Below are 22,534 nucleotides of genomic sequence, written 5' to 3'. Positions count from 1 at the left end.
AAAATAAAATACAAAAAATGAGCAGCACAAAAAGGTACCAATAATATTGAAGGATAACATAACTTTTAAAAGTAAAGTTAGACATTTCAAATAGCCAGTATTAGTCATTTAAAATTCAGTTATACTTATTTTGTGTTTATATTTAAAAAGTGCTGCTTCTACTTTTTCATGGCAAGTTAAAGACAATCATTATTACAAATCAAACTAAACTAGTTTGAGCTAACCTCAAACTACCACTTACAAAAATATTTTTTCCTGAGAAAATAGCTATCAAGTACTGAAACAATAACCACAAAGAATTTTATGTAAATTTACAAGCCTAGGACATTATATCAATTAAAAACGTGAGATTAAAAAATCTGACAATTTCCCTGTAGTTTAATAATATATTACCAGTAAGCAGGAGGAGTTTCTAGCATATTAAGAAATTTCCTTTTATCAAACTCCTTTCATAATTTTCTACTGTTACTACTTCAATTTACCATCTTCATCAACGGTAAGGTCCACAACTTCTGCTGCATTCTGCCTCAAGGGCTGTATAACAGTAGAAATCCTACTGCGGTTCCGTGGCTCCTGTGGCCGATTTGCATGAGAACTTGAACCCTGGCTCCAGTGAGATCTGGAGTGTCCAAGGGTTGAACGAGACCTTAAATGACATCAATATTAAGTTAGTAAATATAAATAAAGAATTTTTAGTCACCACAAAAACACATAAGCCTTTCTTACTAAATGTTAAATTTTTCATACAAGATTTCTCCAAAGAAATAATCGTAATTAAAAATCATGACTAGCACAATGTCTGGCACTCGGTAAACTTTGCTGAATGAATCGCCAACTAATTGACCTAAGAATACAATAAATGCTATGTTGTACCAATCATTAGTGTAAAATACAGGATTCTGTTTCAAGAATGCTACTCTCTCTTCCATGGTTACTTTGAGTATTTACCAGGTTATAATAAACTATTTACATTTTCTGTTAATAGCTAAAATTATTCACCATAGGTAAAGGAATAAAAATAACACCCTACACATTTAATAATATCCACAAGGTCTTGTATATTTAGCTCAGGATAGATTTGCAAAACATTGCTTTGGGAGTCCTAAACCAAGCTAAGCTTCCAGTATTGCCATAAAGGAAAACAAAAAAAATAAACAGGCACGAGGGAGATTTCCTGATGTGTAGAGGTAAGGATATTGTGGCTAGTTTACTAGTTTGGTAGCCATAAGAAATATTACTTGTGTGAGCTACTTTATGCTTTTAAAACATGTGACTGCGAACCCTAAACATCTAACTTCATTTAAGTATGTGTGTGGCATTACACTGTTCTAAATTTACTTACAGGTGTATATACTTTTAAGGACTCACTATAATGATTTGGACTGAGGATATACAGGGATAATATGTAGAATATGCAGTCCTAAGCCCCCAGGGTAAAAAAATAAATCTTTTAAAAAGGTGAGGCCAATAAAACACAAGGGCTTTCTCCTGCTCAAACTAAATATAAAACTGCTTATAACCTTATTGTCAGCATTTATGGAAAATATCTGTAATATAAAAGGTCATCGGGGGTGGGCGCTTAACCACTAAGAAGAGAACTCCAAAGGTCAAAGTGGGCTGAAAATGGCCTCAACATTTTCAGCCCAACTTGAACTTCAACGATTATAGAACCTAGAGTTTAAAAAGTTCAGATTCTAAAATAAAATTATTAAGAAGGAATATAAAGGTTAATTACTGAGCCACTGTCAAAATAGGATAGTACATATCAGAAACAGTTGTGGTATAGCTTAAGCCATGATAGTAAACAAATGTCTTGGGATAAAATGGTTTCGTATGAGGACAGATATCACCATTTAAAATTCTTGAAAAACCAAGAGTCTATGATGAGACTGAGTAGTCTATTATCTCTGGGAAGCTGTTAATAGCTGAAGGAAGTTATAGGTCCACTTTGCAGTACTTTTGTGAAAGCATCATATTCTACTAGATGGAGCAACTGCAAAAAAACTGAATGTATGAGGAAGTCTCAAGGAGGTATTAGTGGCCACCATGATTAGTAGCAACTGTCAAATCCTGACACAAAAGACTCTAAAACACAGAAATACTCTCTTAAATGAAAGAGCCAGGCCAGGCGTGGTGGCTCACGCCTGTAATCCTAGCACTTTGGGAGGCCGAGGCAAGTGGATCACAAGGTCAGGAGTTCGAGACCAGCCTGGCCAATATGCTGAAACCCCGTCTCTACCAAAAATACAAAAAAAAATTAGCCAGGTGTGGTGGCTCATGCCTGTAATCCCAGCTACTCACAAGGCTGAGGGAGAAGAATTGCTTGAACCCAGGAGACGGAGGCTGCAGTGAGCCGAGATGGCGCCACTGCCCTCCAGCCTCGGTGACAGAGGGATACTCTGTCTTAAAAAATAAATAAGTAAAATAAACTAAAGGGCCAAAAGCCAGCTAAACAATAACAAAATTAATATCTCAGATAACAATAAGAAATATAACAATGGGTCATGTACACTGTGGGTCTTTTTCAAGATCATTGTCTATTACTCAGGTAAATGCATCTGCTTGACATCAACCATGTCCAAAACAAGATCTCTAGTCCTACAAGGAAAAATAGGTCTGTAATTTCAGTAGACCTTACAGCTCATAAAAATTGAGTCAATGCTGTACCAAGCACTATGCACAGTCACAGGATAGGTGTGGTACATAATACTAGTTACCAGTTTTACTCAGAGTTGGGGAAAATCATATAAAAATTAAAACAAACAAGGATATGTTATAGAATGCTCACTTCCATGCCTTTAGAAGTAGCACTTCAATGCTAAAATGGCAAGTGGAAAAGCATGTTCTAAGTGTTTGTAACAGATGTCAGAAATACGAATATATACTTTTAAAATCAGTAACATATTAACATGCAATAAGCAAATGCACTTCTAAATTCGTTCCAACACAAAAATTAAGATTCATCCGTTAGATTATTAGTTTGGTGTATCAAATGTAACAAAGCAACTCTTTATTGCTATTATTACCGATACTTACAATCACCTAAAGTATAAGATGAATGCAGTGTTAGGAGTTGATATTTTGGAAGGAGAGTCAAAGCGATTCTGCAATAGGGCAATGTCTTTTCCAGTTACTTATAAAAACAGATAAGGATGTTTCATTCATGTGTTAGTTCAGAGCACCGATAACATTACTGAGTGAAGGACAAAGAATCAAAACATATGTTTTGAATTACGGTGCCCTAACACAGTAACAGCACAAGTTTCACTGGTATCAATGAGTAACATATTGAAACAAGTAGATTCTAACAGAAAGGGCTATTTCAACATCAAACCCCTTAATATTTTTTCATTTTTAATTTTGGTACCATCCCCAATATTTATGTATTATTCACATCTAAATTTCAAAGGAGATCAATTCTCCATATCATTAAAAAAACAGAATTTTATAAAACACTAAGTAAAATTGTTGTTTATTCAGAGCATTAACTCTTAACTCTCATTGTATACTTAGGGTGCTTTTAAAAAGACTAACCTCTAAAATTCTAGCTCAAGTCTTGGAAAGAGTCTGGGCAACAATATAGCTTTATTTTATTATCTCTCCAGGTGAGTTTAATGCAGCCTGCTTTGAAAACCACGAATCTAGACAGGCTTAGTGACATGTGCCTACAGTCCTAGCTACTATGGAGAATGAGACAGGAAAATCACTTGAGCCAAGGGGTTCAAGTCCAGCCTCAGTAACATAGCAATATTCTGTCTCTTACAGAGAAAAAAAAAAAAAAAATCCACTAATCTGATATATGCATACTCAAACTGGGTCTCAAAAAGAATAAATAAATAAATAAAAAGATGCAAATATCTGCAGCACAAATATGTTTAATATTTATATTTAATATTTCAAACATTTAACTAAGAATTAAAATCTCACCGATAGCTTTCTCCAACTGTTACAATCTCCACTTCACTGTCAGTTGAGGTAACATTAATTTCTTCATTGGCAGTAACCTGGGGAGTGGAGGAAGCTTCTATCACCACAACATCTTCATCAATACTTCCTGGAAACAAAAAGAAAAAACATTTAAAGGCATCTTCCTGTCAGCTAATCGTTAGGCAGAAATTTTTATTTTGACTTTGAAGACCACGAAATTCATTGCAAAAATAAAAATCTTATCTGTCAAAAAGGTTTTTTAAAAAAATACACAAGGAGCGAAAAACACACATAGTAAAAATGGTAATCACCGTTTTCATCTATACTTCTTTGCATGTTTACTTCCTCTTCTATGGATTTGGTGTATTCATTACAAATGTTCAGTGGTTTCTACATTATTTGTAAGATCTATATAGATATTTACCTTGTAATATCTGTAGTATATTATAGATCTTGTATAACATATTCCATTATATAGGAATATTAACCCTTTAATAGCTCAAAGTAATTACAGTAGCTTTATGCTTTTTCCAAGGTTGTTTTCATTTAGGTGATATATTCTTTTAAGAAAACTTTTAGTTTTTTTTTAGTTAGCTTTTTAGTTTTATGTTATGAAATTTGTCATTTATTTAATTTATTTATTTATTTATTTTTTGAGACAGTTTCTCACTCACCCAGGCTGGAGTGCAGTGGGATGATCTCGGCTTACTGCAACCTCCTCTGCCTCCTGGGTTCAAGTGATTCTCATGCCTCAGCCTCCGAAGTAGCTGGGACTACAGGCATGCACCACCATGCCAGGCTAATTTTTTAGTAGAGATGGGGTTTCACCATGTTGCCCAGGCTTTTCTTGAAATTCTAACCTCAAGTGATCCAGCCCCCTCAGCCTCTCAAAGTGCTGGGATTACAGGCGTGAGCCACTGCACCCAGCCAAAATTTGTCTTTTTTTGTTTTTTGTTTTTTTTTTTTGAGACAGAGTCTCGCTCAGTCGCCCAGGCTGGAGTGCAGTGGCTCGATCTCCACTCACTGCAAGCTCCGCCTCCTGGGTTCACGCCATTCTCCTGCCTCAGCCTCCCAAGTAGGTGAGACTACAGGTACCTGCCACCAGGCCCAGCTAATTTTTTTGTTGTTTTTTTGTTTTTTTGTTTTTAGTAGAGACGGGGTTTCACCGTATTAGCCAGGATGGTCGCGATCTCCTGACCTCATGATCTGCCCTCCTCAGCCTCCCAAAGTGCTGGGATTACAGGCGTGAGCCACCGCGCCCGGTCCAAAATTTGTCATTTTTAAATGCCTGTTCTTTTCTAAATCATTCTAAGCTTGGAAAGTGCATCCTTATTTAGAAGATGGATACGTATTACATTAGACTTGGTCCAAGTCTTTGTTTAATATTCTTTATATTACTGTATCTAGAACTGATTTTTGTTATGACATTAGATAAGATTATATAAATAGAATCCTGCTCTGTCTCTCCACAGCTAACTAGCTATCACCAAAACATTTATTGAAAAATATTTTCTTTTATCCCATTAGTTTTTGATACCTCCTCGAATTTTCAGTTATGCAAAAGAAATACGTACTGGAAATTGACTGCACAACATAGGGTCTATGATTAACAATAACATATTGTATGTTTAAAACTTTGCTAAAAGGGTATATCACATTGAGTGCTCTAACCAAAAAAGGAAACAAAAGTAAGAGGACAGGAAGAAATTTTTGGAGGTGATGGATATAAGTCCATGGCATTGATTGTAATGATGGTTTTACAGGTGTTATACCTCTTTCCAAACACATCAAGGTATATACACCACCTTCCTTCAGCTTTTAGTATACTAATCATACCTCAATAATGCAGTTAAAATATTTTTTGATACTTCTCTTAAATATTACGCATATTTTAGGGTCCATTTTGAAACTATTCAACCCCTTTGACATAGAGTCTAGTGTCAGGGTAAGTCTACTTTTTAAAATAGTTTTTTTGAAGTACAATTTACATACTTTAAAATTCAACCATTTAATCTGGCCTTTCGCCAGAAACCACCATCTTCCAATAATTCACCAAGATGACAAACACAAAGGAAAAGAAAAGAGGCACCTCCAATTTGTTCTCTAGGGCTTTTAGAAAACATGGAGTTGTTCCTTTGGCCACAGACACAGGAATCTACAAGAAAAAGCGATGTTGTACACATCAAGAAAATGGCTACTGCTCATACAAAAATTAGCCGAGCATGGTGGTGCTCACCTGTAATCCCAGCTATTCAGGAGGCTGAGGCAGGAAAATCGCTGGAACCCAGGAGGCGGAGGTTGCAGTGAGCCGAGATCACGCCAATGCACTCTAGCCTGGGCGACAGAATGAGACTTCATCTCAAAACAAAAAAAAAAAGAAAAAGAAAAGAAAATGGCCACTGTGTGCCGGGTGTGGTGGCTCACGCCTGTAATCCCAGCACTTTGGGAATCTGAGGTGGGAGGATCACGAGGTCAGGAGTTTGAGACCAGCCTGACCAACATGGTGAAACTCTGTCTCTACTAAAAATACAAAAATTAGCTGGGCATGGTGGCACGCGCCTGTAATCCCAGCTACTCAGGAGGCAGGAGAATCACTTGAACCTGGGAGGCAAAGGTTGCAGTGAGCCGAGATCGCACCATTGCACTCCAGCCTGGGTGACAGAGTGAGACCCATCTCAAAAAAAAAAAAAAAAAAAGAAAGAAAGAAAAAGAAAATGGCTACTGTTCGAAAAGGAATGCCCATAAATATTACCATGGCAAAACTGGAAGTTACAATGTTATCCAGCATGCTGTTGGCATTGCTGTAACAAACAAAACTCTTGCCAAAAGAATTAATGTATATAATGAGCATATAAAGCACTATAGCTGAGATGGCTTCCCAAAACACATGAAGGAAAAAGATCAGAAAAAGAAGGAAGCCAAAGAGAAAGGTACCTAGGTACAACTGAAGCATCAGCACTCTCCACCCAGAAAAGCACACTTTGTGAGAACCAATGCACAGGAGCCTGAACTGCTGGAACCTATAACCTGCGAATTCATGGCATACTAGGTGGCCAAAAAAAAAAAAAAAAATCAAAGACACCTGGACTAAAACAAAAAAAAAAAAAAAAAAAAAAAAAAAAAAAAAAAAAAAAAAAAAAATCAAAACAGGAACTATATAAACAAAACAAAATAAAACCTGAGGGCATTATGCTAAGTGAAATAAGCCAGTCACAAAAAGACAAAATTGTGATTCCAGTTATGTGAAGTATCTAAAGTAGTCAAATGCGTAGAAACAGACAGAAGAGTGGTGGTAACCACAGTCAGAGGGAGGAGAAAGAGTTGCATAATGGCTATAGAGTTCCAGTTTTGCAAGATGGAAAAGTTCTGGAGATCTGTTTCGCAACAAATGTAAATATACTTTTTGTGTGTGTGTGTGAGACAGGGTCAGGCTAGAGTTTAGGGGCACAATCACGCTCATGCCGTCAATCTCCTGGGCTCCAGTGATCCTACTAACTCAGCCTCCTGAGTAGCTGGGACTACAGGTGCACACCACCACACCCAGCTAATTTTTTTTTTTTTAAGAGACAGGATCTTAGTACATTGCCCAGGCTCGTCTCGAACTCCTAGGCTCAAGTAATCCTCCTCCCACCTCGGTCCCCCAAAGTGCTGGGATTACAAGTATGAGCCACTGCACCTGGTCCCAATGTGAATATACTTAACACTACTGAACTATAAGCTTAAAAATGGTTAAAATGGTTTTTAAAAAAGTAATGCTCTATTTCTTTTCTTGCTGTATTTTTTACAAACCTGTTGTTGAATGGCTTCTTCATTACTATCACCTGTCAATACAAATGTCACCCAACAGTTTACAAATGTCTGTAATTAAGAATTTTCACGAGTGTAAAAAAATTCACCCATTTTAAGTGTACATTTTGCTAATTTTAATAAATTTATGGAGTGTAGTCATCACCACAATCCAGTTTAAGAACATTTCCAATAACCCCAAAAGAGCTCGCAAGACCTATTTCAGTCAGTCATCATCCCCTATACCAACTCCAATACCCCTGCAACAATTGATCTGCTCTGTCATTATGAATTGGTTTGTATTTTGTAAAGTTTTATGTTAAGTGGAGTCACATACTACATACACTTTTGGCTCCTTTCACTCAGCATATTTATGCTGAAATATATTTATTTGTTGTATCAATATTCATACTTTTTTTATTGCTGAGTAGTATCCAATCATATGGATATAACATACTTTGTTTATCCATTCATCCACTGATGGACATTTGGGTTGTTCTCAGTTTTTGCATATTACAAATAAAGTAGCTATGAACATTCTTGTATAAGTCTTCCTACAAACATGTGCTTTCATTTCTCTTAGGTAAATACTTAGGAATGTAATTTCTAGGTTCTATGGTAAGTTTGTTTAACTTTTTAAGGAACTGCCAAATTGTTTCCCTAAGTGGCTCTACGGTTTTACATTCCCAATAGGGAAATGAAGGTTTCAGGTTCTCCACATCCTCACCAATACCTATTATTGTCTCTTTTTCATTAAACCTGTTCCAGTGGCTATATGTGGTATCTCACTGTGGTTTTAATAACCATTTCTAAAATAAGTAGGCTGGATACAGTGGTTCATGCCTATAATCCCAGCACTTTGGGAGTCTGAGGCAGGCAGATTGCTCGAGCTAAGGAGTTCAATCCAGCCTGGGCAACATGGCGAAGCCCTGCCTCTACAAAAAATACAAAAATTATCTGGGCATGGTAGCACACGCCTGTAGTCCCAGATACTCGGGAGGCTGAGGTAGGAAGATAGCTTGAGCCTGGGAGACGGACGCTGCAGTGAGCCAAGATGGGACCACTGCACTCCAGCCTGGGCAACAGAACCAGACCTTGTCTCAAAACATAATAAAAAATAAATAAATAAATAAAAACCATAACTACCGGTGCTGAGCATTTTTTCATGTGATTATTAGTTACTCTGGTTTTTATCTGTTTTGTGTTTGAGAAAGTGTCTTGCTCCAATGCCCAGGCTGGAGTGCAGTGGCACTATAATAGCTCACTGCAGCCTTTATCTCCCGGGCTCAAGCAATCCTCCCACCTCAGCCACCCCAGTAGCTGCGACTACAGGTACATGCCACCATGCCCAGCTAATTTTTAAATTTTTCATACAAATGAGGTCTCACTATGTTGCTCAGGCTGGTCTCAAATTCCTGAGCTCAAGTGATCTTCCTACCTTGGACTCCCAAAGTGCTAGGATTATAGATGTGAGCCACCGTGCCAAGCCTAATTTTATTAGCCACTTTGGTGAAATGTCTGTTCTTCTGTCCATGTTTAATCTGAGTTTTTGGTCTCATTGTTGAATTATAAGAATTCCTGGCCAGGCATGAGCCATCATGCCTGTCATGCCAGCATTTCGGGAGGCTGAGGCAGGTGGATTGCTTGAGCCTAGGAGTTCAAGACCAGCCTGAGCAACATGGCAAAACCTCGTCTCGACAAAAGCTACTCTGGAAGCTGAGGTGGGAGGATCACTTGAAACCAGGGGGCCGAGTCTGCAGTGAGCCGAGATTGTGCCATTGTACTCCAGCCTGGACAACAGAGTGAGACCCTGTGTCTCAAAATAATAATAATAAAAAATAAAGAGTTCCTTATATATCCTGAATAGAAGTCTTTTCTCAGATATACTATTTGCAAATATTTTCTTCCCGTCCATGACATGCCTTTTGATTTTCTTAATAGCGTCTTTTGAAGCACAAAAGTCTCTAATTTTAATGTTCAAATTGGCAACTTCTTTTATGGATTATGATTTTGGTGACATATTTAAGAAACCTCTGTCTAACCCAAGGTCACTGAGATTTTCTTCTATGCCTTCTTCTAGAAGTTTTATCATTTAGTTCTTACATTTAGGTCTATGATCTACTTTGTTAATTTCTGTGTCAGACAACAAGTAAAAGGTCTAAATTTATCTTTTCTGCATATGAATATACAATACTCCAAAGAACAGAACAGGCCAGGAGCAGAGGCTGATGCCTGTAATCACAGCAATCTGGGAGGCTGAGGTGGGCAGATCGCTTGAGCCCAGGAGTGCAAGACCAGCCTGGGTAACAGGTGAAACCTCATTTCTACAAAAAATAAAAAATTAGCCAAGTGTGGTGGCATGTGCCTGTAGTACCAGCTACCCAGGAGGCTGAGATGGGAAGATCACCTTAGCCCTGGAGGCTGAGGCTGCAGGGACCCCTGATGGCGCCACTGCAGTCCAGCCTGGGCAACAGAATGAAATCCTGTCTCAAAAAATTAAAGGAAAAAAAAAAAGCAGAAAATAGGCGCAGACACTGGTAAATAAGGGAGATAATGAAAGATTATCTGATTTAGAGAAACGTTTTAAAAATTACTTAATAATATTGTATATATATTCTGGAATATTTGCAAAATGTTATTATCAATTAGATAGAAAACATAACATTTATTAGGAGTTATGAGATGTGAAAATATTTGAAGTGGTTTTGAAGTCCTAAAGATTACACACAAAGACTGAGGTAAAATGCATTTTTAACAGCGCAAATATATCTTACGGGCAGAAAAACAACAAAACAGTAGCACCCAAGTGGCTATTTAAAATAATATTGTAGATTGAATTTCCAAATTATTTTCCAACTCTTGCTTCATAATCATGAACACAATGCAGCTTAAGGTAGAAGTACAAAAGGAACCTTGAGATACTAATCCAGCTAACCACTGACTTTGCAGACACGTTACTTGTTAATTAACTCAAATTATTAAATATGGAATTAAGTATGGTGGTACAAGTACATTTAAAACTAAAAGCATTATGTATCAATGACAAGTCATATTTTTTAAAAACTTTCCTTATTTCAACCCATAAACTGGGCATTACCAGTTTGACATGGAGAAAAGTTATATCTACATGTCAACTTTATTTATGATTTTTCTCCACTTATCTGTATAAAAAATTTCTTTTAAAACCTGTTTTTAAAAAGAGGAAAAACTAAGGCCAGGCGCAGTGGCTCACGCCTGTAATCCCAGCACTTTGGGAAGCCAAGACGGGCAGATCACAAGGTCAGGAGATCAAGACCAGCCTGGCCAACATGGTGAAACCCCGTCTCTACTAAAAATACAAAAATTAGCCAGGTGTGGTAGCAGGCACCTATAGTCCCAGCTACTCGGGAGGCTGAGGCAGGAGAATCACTTGAACCCAGGAGGCAGAGGTTGCAGTGAGCCAAGATCGTGCCACTGCACTCCAGCCTGGGTGACAAGAGCAAAAACTCCGTCTCAAAAAAAAAAAAAAAAAAGACTAAAAAAAAAAAAAACTGTAAAAAACAAGCTAACATTATCGAACACCTTTTACATGGCTTATGTAACATTTTGAAACCTCAATGATAAATGATACAAAGTTAGCTTTGCTAATGCATGAAAATTCAATTTATATAACTTTTTATGAATACAGAGATTATGTAACTAAAAGTACATAAATAGCTTGCTCAGGCACTCTTATTCTATTGCTTAAATATATTATTTTTCTAAAAAGGACTTTATGCACAACTTGAACATAATACATAAAAATTATATAACTAAAGCATATTCACAACAGGCAACATTTTGGCATCTACAATCCAGTGTTTTCTAGGATAACAGTTATTTAAACCAAAATTTTAAAAAGGGAAATATTTCAAAAATTATAAAGTTACTCTTATTAAATAGCACAGCTTAAAAGAAAATCAGGAGAATAGGTCACTTCTTACTGGGTCAATTTTATTTTCATTTTATCTTTTACATTTAGAAATACTAAAGGATAAAAAACGAGTATGGCTAAGACAGTGGTAGGACTGTGGGTGATTTTCTTTGAATTTTTTTTTTAAAGGTTAGTTAGGTTGTTTATAGCTTTTAAAACATCATGAGAAAAATAACATATTTCTCTGGCTACCAGGCTAGAAAGAATATGAGTAGTATAACAATGATAACAAAAACAATGGTTTCTCTGGAGAGTTCTTTATGAACTCCTCAAAGTCCATTTCTATTTCCTGGTAAGAGATCACAGATTCTCTTGGCATCAGCAATAAGCAATGTTAGCCACTGTGCTCACCAATCGCCTTAGTCCCTCTGTGCCTTAAGACTGGAATGATGTTAACAATAAGAAGAGTTTCCATGGCCAGGCGTGGTGGCTCATGCCTGTAATCCCAGCACTTTGGGAGGCCAAGGCAGGTGGATCACCTGAGGTCAGGAGTTTGAGACCAATCTGGCCAATATGGCAAAACCCCGTCTCTATTAATAATACAAAAATGAGCTGGGCATGGTGATGTGTGCCTCTAATTCCAGCTACTCATGAGGCTGAGGCAGGAGAATCGCTTGAACCTGGGAGGTGGAGGTTGCAGTGAGCGGAGATTGCACCATTGCACTCCAGCCTGTGCGGCAAAAGCAAAACTCTGTCTCCCCCACCCCCCCTCAAAAAAACATAGTTTCCAATCTGTAAGCACAAACTTTGTGCCATATATAGTATTATGCATGTCTAGCCTCATCAAGAAACTGAAGCTTAGAAAGTTTAAGTGACTTGCAAGAAAACAATAAGCAACACTTAAAATTCAAAGCTAATTCCAATTCTAAAGCTCATATTCTTTTCATAAATGACATCATGTTACCATACCTACTAAACATGTGGGTGCCTAGTTACTATCAAAAGCATTTTCCTGCTACCAGATGCTTTTGCCACCGCTCCTGTCTTTTATAGTCACAATTAAAGTTACTGAAGTTACAGCAAATGACTCCACTTTGGGACTCCTCTGTTGGTATCTTTCCAACAGAAATGAAAACATATATGTACACAAAGATTTGTACCCAAATGTTCACTGTAGCATTTTCACAAGAGCAAATACTGGAAACAATTCAAAATGCCCTTGACCTCTACCTACCTACAGGAGCCTACTCACTAGCCTTATAGATGTCGTATCTCATCTTCATGACTAATGGCAGTGCAGAAACACAAGTAGGACCAGAGCCCAGACAAGGAATAAATCACTTAAACAATTCCAGCCAGTTGCAGTGGCTCACACCTGTAATCCTAACACTTTGGGAGGCCAAGGCGGGCAAATCACGAGGTCAGGAGTTCAAGACCTGTCTGGCCAAAATAGTGAAACCCCATCTCTACTAAAAATACAAAAAATTAGCTGGGTATGGTGGTGTGCGCCTGTAATCCCAGATACTTGGAAGGCTGAGGCAGGAGAATCACATGAACCCGGGAGGTGGAGGTTGCAGTGAGCGAGATCACACCACTGCACTCCAGCCTGGGCAACGGAACAAGATTCCATCTCAAAAAACAAAAAACAAACAAAAAAACATGCCATCACTGACAACTAGATAAACAAAATGTGGTATATCTATATAACAGAATACTATAACTAACAAAATAAAAACTAATTACTGATACCTGTTACAACATGGATTAACCATCTCAAAAAAATATGCTAACTTAGGCCGGGCCCAGTAGCTCATGTCTGTAATCCAAGCACTTTGGGAGGCCAAGGCAGGTGGATTGCCTGAGCCCAGGAGTCAGAGACCAGGCTGGACAACATGGAGAAACCTCATCTCTACAAAAAAATACAAAAATTAGCCAGACATGGTGACATTCACCTATAGTCCTAGCTACGAGAGGCTGAGATAGGAGGACTGCTTAAGTCTGAGAAGCAGAGGTTGCAGTGAGCTGTGATCGCCACTGCACTCCAGCTTGGGCAACAGAGCAAGACCTGCCTCAAAAAATAAAATTATGCTAAGTAAAAGATGCCAGACAGTAAAGACCATATATTATATGATTTCATTTATATGAAATGCCCACAAAAGGCACATCTGTAGGTAGATACAGCAAATCAGAGGTTGAGGGGAATGAAAGTAGGAACAGAGACTGACATTAAGAAAGCAGGAGGGATCTTCTGGGATTGATAAACATATTCTAAAACTGTATTGTGGTGATTATTGCACAACTCTAAATACACTTTAAAAAATTACTGAATTGGGCTGGGTGCGGTGGCTCACACTGCAATTCCAGCACTTTCGGAGGCCAAGGCAGACAGATCACCTGAAGTCAGGAGTTCAAGACCAGTCTGGCCAACATGGTGAAAACCCCTTCTCTACCAAATAATACAAAAATTAGCTGGGTGTGGTGGTGGGTGCCTGTAATCCCAGCTACTTGGAAGGCTGAGGTGGGAAAATCACTTGAACCCTGGAGGCAGAGGTGGCAGTGAGCAGAGATCACACCACTGCACTCCAGCCTGGGCAACAAAATGAGACCCTGTCTCAAAAAAAAAAAACTAAATTGTACACTTTAAATGAATGAATTTTATAGTAGTTAAAATGAATTTTATAGTAGTTAATTATACCTCCATAATTTTTAAAAAAACATAAAACGCTCTCTGCAAGATACAAAACTAGACGTCAACAAATGAAGACATCCCATATTCTGGAATACAAGGACTCAAAATCCCAAGATACCAACTCTCTGTAATGTAATCTACAAATGCAATCCCAATAAAAATACCATCACAGACCTCCCCACCCCCAAACACCTCCATGTAAACAAACTGATTATAAAGCTCACTTGGAAGAACAAACAACAATATCTAGGAAAACATTAAAGATTCTATAATTAAAAGAGTGTTCTTCCTGTACCTGGACAGAGAGAGCAATAAGATGGAGTAAAAACTCCATAAACAGGCCCAAATGCATGTGGAAAATTTAACATGTGACAAAGGTAGCATATCTCAAGTCAACAGGAAAAAGATGTTAATGACTGGTTTGGGGACAACTGGATAGTCACATGAAAAAAAATTTGGTCCATTTTTCATATTATACATAAGGATAAACACCAAATGCATCTATGCTCTAAATGTTAAAAATGAATTAAGTACAAGGACTGGGGAGAAATGGGCTAGTTTTGCTAGAACTTTGGAGTGGAAAAAGTATTCCTAATTATGATTCAAAATCCAGAAGCAGTAAGAATAAAAGTTGATAAATATGACTTGTGAAAAAAAATGTTGGACGGGCATAGTGGCTCACGCCTATAATCCCAGCACCTTGTGAGGCCGAGCGGGTGGGTCACTTGAGCTCAGAAGTTCAAGACCAGCCTGGGCAACATGACAAAATGCTGTCCCTCCAAAAAACACAAAAATTAGCCGGGCGTGGGGGTGTGCACTTGTGGTCCCAGCTACTCAGGAGGCTGAGGTGGGAGGATCGCTTAAGCGTGGGAGGGCTGAGGTTGCAATGAGCCGAGATAGCAATGCTGCACTCCATCCTGGGTGACAGAGTGAGATCCTGTCTCAAAAAAAGAAAAAAAAAGAAAAAACAATTTGGCATAAAAGTATGTAAGTCAAGAAACTAATTAATTTGTGAAAAATGTGTGTATTATACAGGACTTACATTGCTAATATATAAAAAGCTTCTAAAAATGGATAGAAGAATGAAGACCAACATCCTGATATCAAAACAGGCAAAAAAAAAAAAAAACATGAACAGACTGATCACAGGAAAAGAAATGCAAATAACCTAAGATCTTTAAAACATATGAAAAGTTACACATTACACATTAAAAAAAAAAGAAATACAAATTTAAAATGTACTGACATACTATTTCTCAGCTATCAGATGGACCAAAAACCCCCTAAAATCTGACAACATATTCTGTTGGAAGGATTTTGAGAAAACAGGCACCCTTGCCGGTGAGCATTCAAAATGGTTACAATCACCACGGAGAAAAATGTGGCCATATTTTACAAAATAACATATGCATTTATCCTTTATTCAACAACTGCCTTCTAGAATTCTATCCCAAAGACACCCTGTCAAACAAATATGAAATGACATATACAAAAAGCTATTTATTGCAGGACTTTTTTTTGTTTTTCTTGAGACGGAGTCCCACTCTAGATCTTGGCTCACTGCAACCTCCACCTCCTGGGTTCAAGCAGTTCTCCTGCCTCAGCCTCTTGAGTAGCTGGGATTACAGGTGCAGCCATCATGCCCGGCTAATTTTTGTATTTTTGGTAGAGATGGAGTTTCACCATGTTGGTCAGGCTGGTCTTGAATTCCTGACCTCATGATCCACCTGCCTCAGCCTCCCAAAGTGCTGGGATTACAGGCGTGAGCCACCGCACTGGGTCAAGAAAAGCTATTTATTGCAGTGCTATTTATAATAATAAAAAAAAAAGTCTGCAAACTGTTCATCAATACGAGACTCGTTGAACAAACCGGTACAACCATGCAAGGCAGTATGATGAAGCTTAACAACAAAAGGAATAAAAAGAAATGAGATATACAGAGATACATGCTTTCATTCCTCTACAGTATCTCTGTATACCCCAACAATAGTATATATTAAGTGAAAAAAGCAAGAGACACTTTTGAGGAAGAGAAGGGGCTCGTACTTTGGGTATATTTTTGAAGAAAAAAAATGAAAGAATTAACCAAAACTAAATTAAGACCTGGGTATATCTTGATTTAAAGTTTTGACTCTGAAGCCAGGTAAATGTTTTACATAATTTAAAAAGCGAAATTAAATTTTTAAAAAATACCTTTAAAAAAGCCAACCCTGAAATAAATGAACCCAAATGCATGTGAAATTGGTGGCATAACCACACAGAAAACTGGCCAAGGGCAAAAAGGCACTATACGAAACAAAATACTTAAATTGTATTAATTAGAATTACTGTATTAGGTTAGTGCAAAAGCAATGGTGGTTTTGCCATTAAAAGTAATTTTTGTGTTGAAACTAGTTCACTTATGTGTACGTATTTATGGTATATATAGGACAAGGCAAATAAGCTATGGATAATATTGTCAAGAATCAGAGTTTTCAGTGTAAGAACAAATACAAATATAAAACAACAACTTATATAAAAACCCTAATTCTAAACTTGCAGTGGAAATATTCACTTAAAGATTTATTTTTTTCTAAAATCTTTACATTCCTAGCTTTGTCTGTTAAAACAGTCAAAATGTGCTAGGCATGGTGGTTCACACCACACCTGTAATCGCAGCAAATGAGGAGGCTAACATGGTAGGATAAGTTGAGGCCAGGAATTTGAGACCAAACTGGGCAACGTTAACAAGATCTCATCTCTATGCCAAAATGTAAAGACTATCAAGGCTAGGAAGAAACTGCATCAACTAACGAGCAAAATAACCAGCTAACATCATAATGACAGGACCAAATTCACACATAACAATATTAACTTTAAATGTAAATGGGCTAAATGCTCCAATTAAAAGACACAGACTGGCAAATTGGAAAAAGAGTCAAGACCCATCAGTGTGCTGTATTCAGGAAACCCATCTCACATGCAGAGACACACATAGGCTCAAAATAAAGGGATGGAGGAAGATCTACCAAGCAAATGGAAAACAAAAAAAGGCAGGGGTTGCAATCCTAGTCTCGGATAAAACAGACTTTAAACCAACAAAGATCAAAAGAGACAAAGAAAGCCATTACATAATGGTAAAGGGATCAATTCAACAAGAAGAGCTAACTATCCTAAATATATATGCACCCAATATGGCAGCACCCAGATTCATAAAGCAAGTCCTCAGTGACCTACAAAGAGACTTAGACACCCACACAATACTAATGGGAGACTTTAACACCCCACTGTCAACATTAGACAGATCAACGACATAGAAAGTTAACAAGGCTACCCAGGAACTGAACTCAGCTCTGCACCAAGCAGACCTAACAGACATCTACAGAACTCTCCACCCCAAATCAACAGAATATACATTTTTTTCAGCACCACACCACACCTATTCCAAAATTGACCACATAGTTGCAAGTAAAGCACTCCTCAGCAAATGTAAAAGAACAGAAATTATAACAAACAGTCTCTCAGACCACAGTGCAATCAAACTACAACTCAGGATTAAGAAACTCACTCGAAACCGCTCAACTACATGGAAACTGAACAACCTGCTCCTGAATGACTCCTGGGTACGTAACGAAATGAAGGCAGAAATAAAGGTGTTCTTTGAAACCAGTGGGAACAAAGACACAACATACAAGAATCTCTTGACACATTCAAAGCAGTGTGTAGAGGGAAATTTATAGCACTAAATGCCCACAAGAGAAAGCAGGAAAGATCCAAAATTGACACCCTAACATCACAATTAAAAGAACTAGAAAAGCAAGAGCAAACACATTCAAAAGCTAGCAGAAGGCAAGAAGTAACTAAAATCAGAGCAGAACTAAAGGAAATAGAGACACAAAAAACCCTTCAAAAAATTAATGAATCCAGGAGCTGGTTTTTTGAAAACATCAACAAAATTGATAGACCGCTAGCAAGACTAATAAAGAAGAAAAGAGAGAAGAATCAAATAGACGCAATAAAAAATGATAAAGGGGATATCACCACCGATCCCACAGAAATGCAAACTACTATCAGAGAATACTACAAACACCTCTACGCAAATAAACTAGAAAATCTAGAAGAAATGGATAAATTCCTCGACACATACACCCTTCCAAGACTAAACCAGGAAGAAGTTGAATCTCTGAATAGACCAATAACAAGCTCTGAAATTGTGACAATAATCAATAGCTTTCTAACCAAAAAAAGTCCAGGACCAGATGGATTCACAGCCGAATTCTACCAGAGGTACAAGGAGGAGCTGGTACCATTCCTTCTGAAACTATTCCAATCAATAGAAAAAGAGGGAATCCTCCCTAACTCATTTTATGAGGCCAGAATCATCCTGATACCAAAGCCTGGCAGAGACACAACCAAAAAAGAGAATTTTAGACCAATATCCTTGATGAACATTGATGCAAAAATCCTCAATAAAATACTGACAAACCGAATCCAGCAGCACATCAAAAACCTTATCTGCCATGATCAAGTGGGCTTCATCCCTGGAATGCAAGGCTGGTTCAACAAAAGAAAATCAATAAATGTGGCCGGGCGCGGTGGCTCACGCCTGTAATCCCAGCACTTTGGGAGGCCGAGGCGGGCAGATCACGAGGTCAGGAGATTGAGACCATCCTGGCTAACACGGTGAAACCCCATCTCTACTAAAAAAAATACAAAAAATTAGCCGGGCGTGGTGGCGGGCGCCTGTAGTCCCAGCTACTTGGGAGGCTGAGGCAGGAAAATGGCGTGAACCCGGGAGGCGGAGCTTGCAGTGAGCTGAGATAGTGCCACTGCACTCCGGCCTGGGCAAAAAGAGCGAGATTCTGTCTCAAAAAAAAAAAAAAAAAAAAAGAAAAGAAAATCAATAAATGTAATCAAGCATATAAACAGAACCAAAGACAAAAACCACATGATTATCTCAATAGATGCAGAAAAGGCCTTTGACAAAATTCAACAATGCTTCATGCTAAAAACTCTCAATAAATTAGGTATTGATGGGACGTATCTCAAAATAATAACAGCTATTTATGACAAACCCACAGCCAATATCATACTGAATGGGCAAAAACTGGAAGCATTCCCTTTGAAAACTGGCACAAGACAGGGATGCCCTCTCTCACCACTCCTATTCAAAATAGTGTTGGAAGTCCTGGCCACGGCAATCAGGCAGGAGAAGGAAATAAAGGGTATCCAATTAGGAAAAGAGGAAGTCAAATTGTCTCTGTTTGCAGATGACATGATTGTATATCTAGAAAACCCCACTGTCTCAGCCCAAAATCTCCTTAAGCTGATAAGCAACTTCGGCAAAGTCTCAGGATACAAAATCAATGTACAAAAATCACAAGCATTCTTATACACCAATAACAGGCAGAGAGCCAAATCATGAGTGAACTCCCATTCACAATTGCTTCAAAGAGAATAAAATACCTAGGAATCCAACTTACAAGGGATGTGAAGGACCTCTTCAAGGAGAACTACAAACCACTGCTCAATGAAATAAAAGAGGATACAAACAAATGGAAGAACACTCCATGCTCATGGGTAGGATGAATCAATATTGTGAAAATGGCCATACTGCCCAAGGTAATTTATGGATTCAATGCCATCCCCATCAAGCTACCAATGACTTGCTTCACAGAATTGGAAAAAACTACTTTAAAGTTCATATGGAACCAAAAAAGAGCCTGCATCGCCAAGTCAATCCTAAGCCAAAAGAACAAAGCTGGAGGCATCACGCTACCTGACTTGAAACTATACCACAAGGCTACAGTAACCAAAACAGCATGGTACTGGTACCAAAACAGAGATATAAATCAATGGAACAGAACAGAGCCCTCAAAAGTAATGCCGCATATCTACAACCATCTGATCTTTGACAAACCTGACAAAAACAAGCAATGGGGAAAGGATTCCCTATTTAATAAATTGTGCTGGGAAAATTGGCTAGCCATATGTAGAAAGCTGAAACTGGATCCCTTCCTTACACCTTATACAAAAATTAATTCAAGATGGATTAAAGACTTACATGTTAGACCTAAAACCATAAAAACCCTAGAAGAAAACCTAGGCAATACCATTCAGGACATAGGCGTGGGCAAGGACTTCATGTCTAAAACACCAAAAGCAATGGCAACAAAAGCCAAAATTGACAAATGGGATCTAATTAAACTAAAGAGCTTCTGCATAGCAAAAGAAACTACCATCAGAGTGAACAGGCAACCTATAAAATGGGAGAAAATTTTTGCAACCTACTCATCTGACAAAGGGCTAATATCCGGAATCTACAATGAACTCAAACAAATTTGCAAGAGAAAAACAACCCCATCAAAGGATATGGACAGACACTTCTCAAAAGAAGACATTTATGCAGTCAATAAACACATGAAAAAATGTACATCATCACTAGCCATCAGAGAAATGCAAATCAAAACCACAGTGAGATACCATCTCACACCAGTTAGAATGGCCATCATTAAAAAGTCAGGAAACAACAGGTGCTGGAGAGGATGTGGTGAAATAGGAACACTTTTACACTGTTGGTGGGACTGTAAACTAGTTCAACCATTGTGGAAGTCAGTGTGGCGATTCCTCAGGGATCTAGAACTAGAAATATCATTTGACCCAGCCATCCCATTACTGGGTATATACCCAAAGGACTATAAATCATGCTGCTATAAAGACACATGCACACGTATGTTTATTGTGGCACTATTCACAATAGCAAAGAATTGGAAGCAACCCAAATGTCCAACAACGATAGACTGGATTAAGAAAATGTGGCACATATACACCATGGAATACTATGCAGCCATAAAAAATGATGAGTTCGTGTCCTTTGTAGGGACATGGATGAAACTGGAAACCATCATTCTCAGCAAACTATCGCAAGAACAAAAAACCAAACACCGCATGTTCTCACTCATAGGTGGGAATTGAACAATGAGAACACATGGACACAGGAAGGGGAACATCACACTCCGGGGACTGTCGTGGGATGGGGGGAGGGGGGAGGGATAGCATTAGGAGATATACCTAATGCTAAATGACAAGTTAATGGGTGCAGCACACCAACATGGCACATGTATACATATGTAACAAACCTGCACATTGTGCACATGTACCCTAAAACTTAAAGTATAATAATAATAAAATTTAAAAAATAAAATAAAATAAAATAAAATAAAAAGATCTCGTCTCTAAAAAAAAAAATTAAAATCTAATTTAAAAATTAGTGCAGCAAGATGGCATGTGCTGTAGTCCCAAGTACTCAGAAGGCTGAGGCAGGAGGATCACTTGAGCCCAGGAGGTCAAGGCTGCAGAGAGCTATGAGTGCACCACTGCTCTCCAGTCTAGGTGACAGAGTGAGACCGTCCCTTTAAAAAAAATTAGGTTAAATTCAAAAAAGCCAAAAGCACTGGCAACCCAGCAGAGCAGAAACCACCTTAATTCCCAGACTTTAGTCTCTGTCACCTCCCAATAAAAGAAAATCAGGCAGAGTGCAGTGGCTCACACCTGTAATCCCAGCACTTGAGGAGGCTGAGGCAGGTGGATCATGAGGTCAGGAGATCGCGACCATGCTGGCCAATATGGTGAAACCCCATCTCTACTAAAATACAAAAAATTAGCTGGGCACGGTGGCGCACGCCTGTTGTCCCAGCTACGCAGGAGGCTGAGGCAGGGGAATCACTTGAAGCCGGGAGGCAGAGGTTGCAGTGAGCCAATATCGCACTACTGCACTCGAGCCTGGCAACAGAACAAGACTCCATCTCAAAAAAAAAACAAAAAAAAAAATCAGGAGTTCTTAAAGGAATAGCTGTTTCTAGGTCTGGGGCAGGAACTGTAGATTAATCTGCACCAAGCTGATATATCAGAGAGTAGGGAAGTTATCAACAACTACTAGGATGGCATCAAAAGGACAATGACCCAGTTTGAAGATGTTCCCAATGGCCAAAGATGAAATCATTTTAAAAAGTATAAAAAGACTGCAACAAACTGAAACCCATCAAATATACTAAAATTCATGCATTCATAATGATACTCAAAAGTGAAAAAACCTCTTTGGATGCTGCTAGAATACCAAGTCATTCTGTGAAGTGGTAAATTAAGGAAGAAAATCAAGCATTCATCTTGCCTTTCCTGTATGAACAGAATTTCAGAATAACCAATTAGCTGATGAACAAAGTGTTCTTCCTTATAGAAGAACCTCAGATAATAAACCTAAG

General features: G+C 38.2%; 1 protein-coding gene across 4 annotated transcripts in view; it reads right to left on the bottom strand.

Annotated features, from left to right (window-relative positions):
• Nucleotides 1-22,534, bottom strand: part of RNF111 (ring finger protein 111) — a 115,224-nt gene that overhangs the window by 40,534 nt on the left and 52,156 nt on the right. For all 4 annotated transcript variants that reach the window (XM_030814489.1, XM_030814490.1, XM_003267041.4 and 1 more), the window contains exons 3-4: nt 3,928-4,054; nt 483-646 (exon numbers count right to left, since the gene is read on the bottom strand). In XM_030814489.1, the coding sequence (XP_030670349.1) occupies nt 483-646; nt 3,928-4,054 (291 nt within the window). The remainder of the gene's footprint in view (nt 1-482; nt 647-3,927; nt 4,055-22,534) is intronic.

This window comes from Nomascus leucogenys, chromosome 6, assembly GCF_006542625.1.
Source record: "Nomascus leucogenys isolate Asia chromosome 6, Asia_NLE_v1, whole genome shotgun sequence".
In the NCBI taxonomy this organism is placed as follows: domain Eukaryota; kingdom Metazoa; phylum Chordata; class Mammalia; order Primates; family Hylobatidae; genus Nomascus; species Nomascus leucogenys.
Note: the sequence above shows the minus strand (reverse complement) of the source record. Positions and strands in the feature narration are given on the sequence as shown.